The sequence below is a fragment of the Mauremys reevesii genome, linkage group 5 (assembly GCF_016161935.1).
Source record: "Mauremys reevesii isolate NIE-2019 linkage group 5, ASM1616193v1, whole genome shotgun sequence".
Taxonomy (NCBI): domain Eukaryota; kingdom Metazoa; phylum Chordata; order Testudines; family Geoemydidae; genus Mauremys; species Mauremys reevesii.
In genome coordinates, this window is record NC_052627.1 from 116,164,147 (window position 1) to 116,176,524 (window position 12,378).

General features: G+C 41.0%; 1 protein-coding gene across 19 annotated transcripts in view; it reads right to left on the reverse strand.

Moving 5' to 3' along the window:
• Positions 1 to 12,378, reverse strand: part of AFAP1 (actin filament associated protein 1) — a 172,326-nt gene that overhangs the window by 34,451 nt on the left and 125,497 nt on the right. For all 19 annotated transcript variants that reach the window (XR_005599377.1, XR_005599378.1, XM_039541555.1 and 16 more), the window contains 3 exons: positions 8,153 to 8,245; positions 5,491 to 5,575; positions 863 to 1,012 (listed from right to left, as the gene is read on the reverse strand). Coding sequence is in view for 17 of the 19 variants with exons in the window: in XM_039541555.1 (XP_039397489.1) it covers positions 863 to 1,012; positions 5,491 to 5,575; positions 8,153 to 8,245 (328 nt within the window). In the remaining 2 variants the exon portion in view is untranslated. The remainder of the gene's footprint in view (positions 1 to 862; positions 1,013 to 5,490; positions 5,576 to 8,152; positions 8,246 to 12,378) is intronic.

A 12,378-nucleotide genomic window follows, 5' to 3' on the forward strand; every position in this document is an offset into this window, starting at 1 on the left:
ATAGAAATACTACAGCTTACATTATATAACTACAGTCTAGAGGAAAATATTCTGGGAAAAGAAATATCTCACATAATAAGAGAGTAGTCAATTAACTGCAAAGCCCAGAAAGTTTTTAGCTTCCATGGAAGCCAGATGTTGCAGAAGGTCAGTTGTGCTTTTTCCAGCTGCTCTTTTTGGTTGATAAACACATCTGTACTCTCTTATATGTCACACACACATAAACATATTTTTAATAAAAAAAGTTGCTTAAACATGTGATTCTCAAGCTGTGGTCTGTGGACCACCTGTGTTTATGACACAGTCCATGGAGTTGCTTCTATCTGTCAGGCTTTAGGCAATAATATTTTCTGCCATTTGCTACCCCATGCTCTAGGATTTCCAGAGACTTTTCTGATCATCTAAAGGGGAAAATAATCCCTTTGGGCACCGTTGAACCCTGTATAGTTGCTTCATGGCTTTCTTTTTTTAGGGAATGAGGGAAAGGTCAGCACTAAATATACACATACCTACAGGCAGGAAGAGAGAGAGAGACAGAGAATAAATAGCATGGATACAAAATTTTGGGATGGAAAAGAGTTAAGCAAGCAACTCCACCTATCACATTTTCACCTGGTATCCTTAAATATGTAAATACTATCCTGATGTTATCAAGTACTACGGTTCCTACAGGAAAGGGGGATCAGGAATGAGGAGGGAAATGGCCTACAAGAAATTAGTTATCTTGTGAAGTTTTACACAATACCAACTAGTTTGAAAACCATTGCAGTAGGGGCAATTGTATACGAACGGCTAGGCTAGGAGTCTATAGTGCTTTAGTTGCAGTGTAAGCTTGAGAATCTAAGAGAGTCAAATCACTTACCACATGTTGGAACATCTTCCTCAGCTGATGAGGTCTGTTCATCTGTTGATGGCTTTTTCTTTCCTAAACTGATGATCTTTGTTATTTTTTTCCCTGTTACTTTAGTCACTGCGCCCTTGGTCTCTGACTTGGAACTCTTCTTCCTCTTAACTATCAAGAAAACAAACATGGACATCTTAGTATGTTTGAATGAAACCAATTATATTAAAGCACATGGATCAAAATAGAAAGGAAAACAACTTCACTGCAGATACACAAGCACAAAACTGACTTAATTCTTAACATGAGCATTTGGACAAAACAGCTGCCTTCTGACAAGAGACACACAATTGCAGGTGCCATTAATGCTGATGCCCATATCACATGCCCAGCACAATATCAAAAATATGGCACACAGGAAGGTAAGACTAAAGCAAGTTTATCATTAAAATTCATAGTCTAATTGCTCCTCTCCACTAGAACCATCTTCTAATTTAGAAGTGTGGATGTGGTAATTCCATGCTGTTCATTCAACCTGACTGCACTGGAACAAAAATGGAAGTTGGATGATCTCCTGTCATTGTTCCTTAAATGCATTTTCAACATAATGCCATGGCAATGAATCAGACCATTCTTTTTAGTATAGTAAGTATATGCCTGGCAAAAATATCCCTGTTATTGGAACTAGGTAACTATAAATATCAGAATGGGTCTTTGGGAAAGGCATGTATTATAAGATAACTTTCCTTTATAATGGAAAAATTAAGATCACTTAACACTCCCAATGACTAGGAGCTGGTGTTCATTTTTATGGAAAGGACAGTGCAGAAAAAAATAGTTTATTGGATCTAATCATTACATATGGGAACTTAAAATAATGCATCAGTATGATTGGTATGAACATAGAGATTGGTGCTGAACTTAACTTGCTCCCATTGAAGTGAACAAGATCAGTACTGGGGGGACAACTTTCCAAAGTGGCTAAATGACTGAAGAGCCTACATTAGATATTTTTTAATAATATAGTAGACAATCACAACCAATAAAAAAACCCCAAAAAGCTGCACAAAACTTTCTTTGTGAAACCAGAACCATAATTATCTGGCTTGAGTTTTATCAACAATATAAAACTCACCCTTGACCAACTATTATTGCAAACGGGGGCCCATTTTGAGCTCAATCTTAGCTGACAGACAAGAAATGAAATTTAACTTCGTGGTTTTGACAGAGCTGAGCGGACTTTCAGCTTGTTAGAACCATCTTTCCCCGTCTCTACACACACAAGCACGCATGCACAAAAACAACTCTGTGGGTTTGAACTGAGCCCTCCCCCAAAAACAAATAAAAGGTTAATTTGAAAGATATGAACTGAAATGTGAAACGTTGACTTAAAAAAATAACTGGTGCAAATTATGTGAATTGGCAACTCACGGGAAAAAGAAATAATTCACAAATTCTCAAACCACAATTTGTTGTCTTTTTTTTTAGCCTTCATTATTTGTTAACATGGGAAATTATTAGAAATTCCATCTGTCATCAAGACTGTCTCTTTCAGTGAGACTCCGCCACCAACGTATATGCAGTGGGAGAGTCCTGTTTTTGCAGGTGAAAGTGGATTATCTGAAAACCTTCAGTAGAATGATGATTTGTGTGTGGGAACAAAAAGCTAAATCCTGCCCATGGATCTGCAGGGCTGGTGTAACCTAATATTGTGCTGTCCCTACATGCAATGAATTCCCAAAGTTCTAGGGAAGGAGAGCATCCCATCTGCTCATATCATCATGAGCACAGAGAGACAGCAGGAGGCAGCACTTGACTGAAGACAGGCTGCTATCTCACACAGCAGCAGCTTAAGAACAGCTTAAGAACATCTGCAGCTGTGGAGTAGGGGAGGGAGGGAGGGAAGAATGCTTATGTCTGGGTTTGGGGAATAAATGTCCACACACCCCAGAGTTCAAAGAAAGTCAAATCAAGCTCAGTAAAGTGGAAAGTGCAAGGGAAGAATTCCTAGCTCCGGGAAAATGCAGTGAAAGGAGCCCACGTGAATTCTAATGTTCTTACTTCCTCTACCTTCACTCCCCATGGTGTTTTATTCTGCCATGGAGAAGAAAGGCAGAGGAAATGACCTTTCTCCTAACCTCTTTCTCCTGCAGTATGTGAAAGGGATACATCCCCTGATCTCAAGACAGACTGGCAAGTAAGCCATTTATTCTCACCTCCTTCACCACAGCAGAACAAGATGCTGGTGGAGAGAGGGGGGCAGAAGCTCTGTGGGAGTAGAAGGGAGATCAGTGCACAGTGAAGCCAGATTCCCTCAAATGGCTAACTGAGCTTTCACTCTCACTGCTACAGCTGATTTAAAAAAGAACCTGAAACTCATTCAGAACCTCTTAAAATGATTTTGTGATGACAGCCATGTGTTAATGCATTAAATGTCATTATTTTGTATTATTCTCTTCACTACTACAAAAGTCTGACTCTACTATGACGGAGTTGAAGGCCAAGAGTTTCAAGTGACTAGTGCAGGGGTCGGCAACCTTTCAGAAGTGGCGTGCCGAGTCTTCATTTATTCACTCTGATTTAAGGTTTCGTGTGCCAATAATACATTTAAACATTTTTAGAATGTCTCTTTCTCTAAGTCTATAATATATAACTAAACTATTGTTGTATGTAAAGTAAATAAGGTTTTTAAAATGTTTAAGAAGCTTCATTTACAATTAAATTAAAATGCAGAGCCCTCTGACCAGTGGCCAGGACCCAGGCAGTGTGAGTGCCACTGAAAATCAGCTCGTGTGCCCCCTTTCGGCACCCGTGCTATGGGTTGCCTACCCCTGGACTAGTGCTTTTGATTACCCAGCTTTGGACACTTCAAATGGGCCTGATTTTCAGAGGGTGTGCATTCAGCACTCTTTTGAAAATCAAGCCCCTATAAGGTGCCTCAAGTTGGGCATTCAAATCACTAGACACTTGTGAAAATTGTGGACTATGCACATATTTTGTATTTCCGTACCACAGACACATGAAACCGGCTTGGGTGTCTACCGCAACACAATTTTTTATGCCTTCTGTAGTTTTACGAAAGTTTCTGTAGTATGTAACTGTAGCCATACATTTTGGATATAGAAGTCACAGTGAGCTACTGTGCTCCATTCTGTTGACTGGAGTGTGGAGATCTATACATTTGGGAGAGTCATTCAAAATCTCCATTGGAAAGGGAGGGCAAAGATTACAAACTAAAACACCCAAAGGAAACAAACACCCATTTGTGTCAGGAAAGGGAGACACAGTGCTTGCCCAAAAGCCAGTGCTAAGGCAACTGTTTTCCAACAGAGCTTACATCAGCTTTTTCACAGCTACAGGGAAGTACTGATTAAAGCAAATGTGCTCTTCTGAACAAGACTGAGCATCGGTATATGGTATAGGGTGGTATCACCTATTTACAGGAGTCTTTTCTTCAAGGGGAAACAAAAAGATAATCTGTGGATTGCTTTTGCAGACCTTACTCAGGAAATTGAATTTGGAATGTCCCTCAGCTTGGAATCTAAGGACTGGGAACAAGCTTTCTGACTCCAAAGTGGAGTACATCATTTTAAAGTAATTTAGCATACATGATTCTTGTCTTCCCTTATAAAATGCTATGACACCCTTCCTGTTTAAAATTGTAGGGGAAAACCTTACATGCAACATGGTGATTGGCTCAACTCCCCTATAGAAGACAGCATACTTTATAAACACAGGAAAAAGTCATTTCAAAACTTACATATGGACCTTGATCTTGCTGTCACTTACATCAATGTTACATGTGGATAACTCTTAACTAGAATGGAGGTATTCTAATATCCACTGTAGTAGGGTGGTCCCCTGCTCCTGCCCTGAAGGGCTTGAAACAGTCCAGGAGAGGAAGTCTGGGCTGATTGGGGAAAGTAGGCTCAGCTGTGGCCATGCCCCAATCAGGCCCAGCTGGCCCTTATAAGAGGCAGTGAGCCAGAGGCCCAGACACTCTCTCTCTCTGCATTCAGAGAGAGAAGGGCCTGGCTCAGGGAGCTAGACATAGGGTAGCTGAGTGGAGCAGGGCTGGGGAAAGGCAGAGGAGCTGGGGAGCTCCTGCTTGGAAGGCTCCAGGCTGCGACCTAGCATAAGGCCAAGAGGTACTGGGGGTTGCAGAGGGCAGCCCAGGGGTAGGCCAAGGCAACAGGTCCAAACCCTCCTTGCCACTGATGAATAGGCTGATACTGCAGTCTGCCCCAGGGCGTGGGGCTAGACGATGACTGGCAGTAGCCTTTTACTGAGGTGAGATGGGAATAGTGGGTGGGGGTTCCCCGGGGAGGGGAGACCCTAAGACCAGGGCACTGGGTCCAGGGAGGGATATGGGGGGGCCACAGGACAGGTGGATCACCGGCCTGCAGAGGGCGCTCTGGAGGCTGGAATGAGCTAATTCACTGACAGACCAGCAGGAGGTGCCGCAGGGGTGAGTCCGCTCACCTACACCACCAATGTAAAGGTTTATGTAATTCAACCTTGGCACAGTTCAACTTTCAGGGTAGATATAAGACTAATTATATTACTTACAAAGCCCCTAAGTCATAAAAGGAAAAAATATTATATTTTTATACTGAATATGTAAAACACACTCTGCATCTGGGATTCACCTTGCTCTTTTCCATTACACACGGCAGTGATTCCATTTTCTATAGCACCCTCCCCATCTGAGCTTGGCCTCTCGGAGGACAATTTCTGCATGGACAAAATAAATTAGGTCATTTCTCATGTGGTCACACTGGCCAAATAATGTGTCATCGGTCAAATTAAAGTTATGCTTATTATTACATTAAATACATGCCAAGCATCCATCCTGAGGACAAATATGAGATAGCCAAGAGTTCATTTACATTACATAGACTTCTTATGTCACCACACAAGCATAAGTTTTGCTAAAACAAAACAAAACTAAGCACACACTAGAACTGTATTGCCAAATATATCCCATTCTTTTATCCTTTTAAGAGTAACAGTCCAATCATGTAACCCAAATCTAACAATGAACCATGTTAGCCATAATATATTTTTATTACATTTATAGATTCTAAAATGTTGCTCTCTATTAATGTGCTAACCAACAAGTGCTCATTTTACATACAATCAATCTTCAAAACTATATCTTTAATGAATGCTTTAGGTAATTTACAACTGACAACTTATCAAACACAACACATTTTTATATTTCAGTACTTTCAGTACTTTCGATGTGTGTAAGTAAGGGTCCCTTGCTGGTATGAACTAGAGTAAATGGTGGATTCTCTGCAACTGGAAGCATTTAAATTATGATTTCGGTAACTCAGCCAGAGGTTATGGCTCTATTACAGCAGTATGGGGGTGCGGTTCTCTGGCCTGCAATGTGCAAGAGGTGAGAATAGATTATCACAATGGTTTCCTTAGAGTCTGAGACTATAAAAAAGTCTGTGAAGTTAGAGACTAGCAATTATGTGTATATTACTAATAAAAAAATTAAAAATCTAAAGTTTATAAAATAGCTATTACCTAAAATGCGTGGCATAAACAAAACTCATATGTGGTGGTGTGCCATAAAACTTTTTATTGGCATCTGTTTAACATGTTTTACATAACTCACTCATGGCTTCACCACCTATGAGTAACATCGGCATCCCAAATTTGTGGCAAGGAAAACTTTATACCGCACCACCGTGTGTTTCCTTCCTACCCCGCACAGAGTGCTAAAAACTTAATTGAACAGACTTTTTTCTTACATACATTGAAAGGTCTGAAATGCTACCTATACAAATGCGTTGTTTGTGTAAGGCGGTCAATTGTAAATGTATATCTAAAGCATTCATTAAAAATATCATTTTGAAGATTTCTTTCATCTATGAGCACTTCTTACCTGATCTTGCTGTTTAGCACATTAATAGACAGCAACATTTTAGAATATTATATTGTATAACAGGCAAGGGAAATTATATACAAATATACCTTAATTACCATAAGCCAAATCCTGATCTTAGTTATACTGGTGTAAATGCAGAGAAATTCCATTGATGTCAATGGCAATACAAAAATGTAAATCTAGGCTACCTATGAATGGACTTTGACCTCCAGAGTCTTGAGGTCAAATCCTAGTCAATGGGACTTTTAAACATTAATCTTTAATGGGACCAGGAGATGGCCCATAACAAATAGGACTGCCATCTTGCAATGGGGTCTGACTGCGCAGATATCACGCAGGCTAGAGGCCTAAAGCAGCGCTGCCTTGGTGAGCACTTGGTGCATTGATGCCTCACTTCACAGACATCCTGTTCATTGTTAGTCTGCTGCCTCAGGGTATGTCTACACCACAATTAAAAACCCACAGCTGGCCTGTGCCAGCTGACTTGGGTTTGTGGGGCTTGGGCTAAGGGGCTGTTCAATTACGGTGTAAATGTTCAGGCTTGGGCTAGAGCCTAGGTTCTAGGACCTTGGGAGGTGGGAGAGGTCTCAGAGTTCAGGCTACAGCCTAAGCCTCAATGTCTCACCACAATTAAACAGCCCTGTGAGCTCGAATCAGCTGGCATGGGCCAGCCACGGTGGTCTACCTGCAGTGTAGATATACCCTTAGTGAGTCAGGGAGCTAAGTGTCTCTGTGCCAAGACATGAGCACTTCACAAGCTCTAAACACTGCTACCTCGGAATGCCGGGGTGTTTAAGCCTCTATACAGAATGGACTTCCTCTGCCAGGCCTCCAAAACCCCAGTCCAGCCCATCATATACCCACCACCCATTCCTCCCCAGGTTCCACATCCCTGCGCTTGTTTCCCTCCGCCCCCACAGGTCCATCTCTACACCAGAGCTCACCCACCATGTCCTGTGCTACTCAGCAGGCCTGCTGGTAAACATCTAAAATAAAAAGCTGCTGATGGATATGAGTTGCTGAAGTTGGCCAATTTTGGATTGTCTGAATATGAGGAATAATTGTGTGTGTTTCATTTAAAAAATGGCCTCTGCCAGAGATGTTATCAGAATGTGAGAGAAATGTGGAGTCTTTGGGAACTGTGCAACTTATCTAGAGGAACCCAAAAATGTGAGGAAGAAGGGGCAAAATTTCTAAAAATGCAGCATCTTAAAATGGTTCCTCTGCAAAAGTTACCAAGTATTTTACTGAAAAAGTTACTGTGTCAAATGTAGAGATTGAATTCAATCATTAATTAGAGTCCTGCTTTAAGGGTAAATGCAACCTGAACTTTAGCGTCACTATCGACACCTCCATAATAGAACATCATCATCTATCTTTGCATTAGCATAGTAATTCTTTAACTTTACCTTTTCCAGTTCTGTCTTGTGTATCGGAGAACTAGATGATGGTCCATCTGAATCTATCACTCCAGTGAAGTTGCTGCAAACATCTTTTATCACCTTAAAAAGATATACAAAATGTTTCCTAGCACACAAGTAAAAGAACAGAAAAATTATATTTTGCTGAGCAGAGAACTTTATTCGAGATGAAGCACTAAGAATATTTGCTATCCTGAAGGTTAAAACAGCAGTGTGGAAATTATTCTCTTTATCCATAGGCAATATGTTAGGCAGGCTGCCACTGCTTGAGCTTCTCCACATTGCCTCACTAAGTCGCTTCATGAATGACCTGGAGGAGCCATAATGTCTAGAGGTGAAAGGTTTCAATTTCTAGACGAGCTAATCTCCAAGCCTCTCCTGAGTAAAGAAGCTGCCAGCACTTACAGTTTTGCAACATGAACTCAGCTGACACCACCAAATTCATTTCGTTATGACTAAAAAATAGGATTAGATCCAAGGTCCTGCAAGCCAGGGGACAGCACTGCTGCCTAGTATGCTACCCAGCTGCTCTTTTTCTAATGAAGAAATAATGATGTGCTGACCAAATTGCAGATCTGTATCTGATACTCCTGAGTGTGTGGTTTAAATGGATTTTTCATATTCATTATGTGATGTTCAGTGGTCACAGTAACATTGACACTGAAGCATAGATCATACTAATTGCAAATATCTCTTAGGAAATGTGAGTTATTTTATGCGTGCCGCCCCTGCAAAGAAAGAAAGAAAGAAAAAAAAATTCACAGACGGAGATGGATTTTGATAGAATTTATGGGAGCTCAAAAACTGCATCTGTAAAATAAGGCCTGAAAAAATATAAAGGCAGAAGGCTTTTACTTTTCCTGTTTTCTCTGTGCACACAGTTAGGTTTTGATTCTTAGATGGGGTTGCCACCTACCAATCTTCATACTGGAGTACCTGGTGTTGAGGGGAATGTTTGAGTTCTTGATTGCCTTAGATGCCTTAGAGTGTAGATATGGCCAGACAAGCGACTATGCAAAAGTGGGACCTTCTTAATTAACAACTCTCCTCCCTGGGTGTAGTCAGAGTAGTATCTGTTGACCTGAATGACATAAATATGGCTTTATTGCCTTTTGCCCTTGCAGAGTCCATCCAACTAAGAGAGAAATGCATTTTATTGTGGCTGAGGCATCATTAACAGAAATGTGAACTAAATTCCAAATGTAGGGCCAAATTCTGCCCTCATTTATACTTGTGACATCACATGATTTATCTAGCGAAAGAACTTGGCCCACAGAACCTTCACTCCCAGTGATGGTACGCAAGCCAGAATACAAACTTAACAATCAGATCCCAGGCTGTTTGCATGGCTGAAATAAAAATGTCTTTTACTTGTAAACTGAGAAAATTTGATATGGAAACCATTAAGACGTAACAAAGATGGCATCAAATAATGTCCTTTTCTAGTTACTAGAGCTGAATCCCTCCTTTAAGAGCATACTAAGTGTCTATCTAAAGTACTTATATGGCCCTGTTATTGCAGTATCTGAACAGAAGGGGAATTGAGGCACAGAGAGTCTAAGTGTCTTACCCAAGATCATACAGGAAGATGCTAACAGAGCAAGGAACTGAACCCAGGTCTCTTGCTTCCCAGGCCAGCAGCCTAAACACTAGGCTATCCCTCCTCTCAGGCCTGTTACCACTCTACTCCCTTCCTCCCTGCCCCATAAACACACCCACACTCTTTTGAGGGCCACACAACTCATGCAACTCTGCATCTTGAGGTCTGGCCCCAGCGCTCACTCTCTCTTGTCAGTAGCAGGGTATGAATACCACTTAACACCAACTTTGGCATCAAGACCAGATACAGATACAACTTATGGTCAGATTTAATTCCTGTGCTTCTGTTTAGTGGAAGTATCTTAGTGTTTTATTTGTAAAGAAACTTGACCATTCAGTTTCTGGGAACATTCATTCCTGTCTCCTGCATGACCTTGATACAACGGCTCATGTTTTCAGCATCTGGTCACACCACACAGTTAGTTAATTTTGGCAAAGGCAGATAGTAATGGAAGTTACAGACAGAACAGAGGGAAATGATTTGGCAGCAGCCACAGAATAGTATGTGCAAGTCATGCACTCGAGTAAATACTGTTCTCAAAATACCTCACACACTTAAGGGAAAGCTTTCCCAAAGTGCTTAATTGGGTTTTAATTAAATTTTGAATAAAAATGATGCACTATCATAGGAACCTCATGGCAAACTCTGAAGCAAATGCATATTCAAAAATTCAGTATGTGAACATTTTGGGGTTCAATGGATCCATCTTCAGCTGGTGAAGACTGAGTGCATCAATTTCTAGGTGGAACATTACTATGTTTCATACACAGTTTCAAACTTGTACTTCCATGGTGTTCTGGATGAGTGCTTTGATGCCCCTTCTATAATTCTGGTGCCACAATAACTGCTGTTGTCACATGCTCGTAGTTTTTACTCACAACTCCTGAAGCTGAAACATCAGTGTGGCCAAATCTCATGATTTCATCACAAGTCTTAGAATACATGTTGATTTTCTTAAAGCCCCAGGACCTGGAGTCATACAAATACACAAGAATCTCAGGGGGGAGGGGTAGCTCAGTGGTTTGAGCATTGGCCTGCTAAATGCAAGGTTATGAGTTCAATCCTTGAGGGGGCCACTTAGGGATCTGGGGCAAAAATTGGTCCTGCTAGTGAAGGCAGGGGGCTGGACTCAATGACCTTTCAAGATCCCTTCCAGTTCTAGGAGATTGGTATATCTCCAATTGTTACCTCAGCTTTCATTTAAAACAACTAAGTTTGCATCCCTCCTGGTCACAGAGAAAAGCATGAAAATGTGACATAAGTATATCCTAATGGCTCAAAAAGGCAAATAAAATTTTATTTTTAATATAATCTCATTATTTGGTGATCTGACTTGTGATTTTTGAATGCTACTACTATCTCATGCAGTGTCTACTCAAAAAAGAGTCTTTCATGGAAAGATTGAACAAAATTCCATCAGTATTTTACATTTCAGTATGAGGGGTGGGTGGGAGGAAGAGTTTTCCTCCCTCTCTCTCTTTCTCTCTCTCTCTCTCTCACACACACACACACACACACACACACACACACACACACACACACACACAGACAGAAGTAGCGTTCATATATGCCATCTGCCAACACCGATACATTGAGAAAGTCAATCCAAGTTTGTGTGAAATGAAGCATTATTTTAAAGTTTAGGACCATGTAAAGTCAGCACGCTGCAGGCTTTTCATTTTTTTTGGATCAATTTAAAGCTAAACCAGTTTAAAAATAAACCTGTCAAATTGAAGCCCCAAAAAGTTAAAAATATTTCAGTTCTTAGCATGTGAAAATGGACTGTTGGAATGAAGAGGTTGAAAATGTGAAGGCTGGACATTTTTGTGCAGCCTGAACTATATGATTAATATTTTTTTCTATTACAATAGTGCCTGGAGGCCTCAACTAGATCAGGAGTCTGTAGTCCAAACTATTGTACCAACATAGGTCTGATCATGCGAACACACACATTGTGTCTTATTGACTTCAGTGGGACGAGGCACATAAGGTAAGTGTTTACAGGATCAGGGCCAAATAGAAGACAGAGTACCTGCCCCAAGGAGCTTGCCATCTAGGTGTGAAATCCTGGTCCCACTGAAATCAATAGGAGTTTTGCCATTGACTTCAACGGCCAGGATTACATTCTTGGTGTTCCCAGGTGCTGGGCCTACAGGCTCCTACTACATAAGCATTTGAGTTAATTATAGGGTGCTCACCTGTACTGAATTCATCAATTTCCACAATTACTATATACACCTCTACCCCAATATAACACGACCCGATATAACACGAATTCGGATATGACACGGTAAAGCAGCGTTCCAGGGGGGCGGGGCTGCATGCTCTGGTGGATCAAAGAAAGTTAAATATAACGCGGTTTCACCTATAACGTGGTAAGAACTTTTGGCTCTGAGGACAGTGTTATATCGGGGTAGAGGTGTACTGTTTTAAATTAACACTATCAAGGCTGGAAGGCCAAATATTTGATCTACCTTTCTTTCTTTTACATGCTTGTAAAACTCAAAGGCTCTAGTCACCAGAAATTATCCACCCATCTTCCATGATACAGGCTGCAGATAAGATACTGGCTATGTAGTAAGCCAGAGAACAGGTTGCCTGCTACATAGAACCC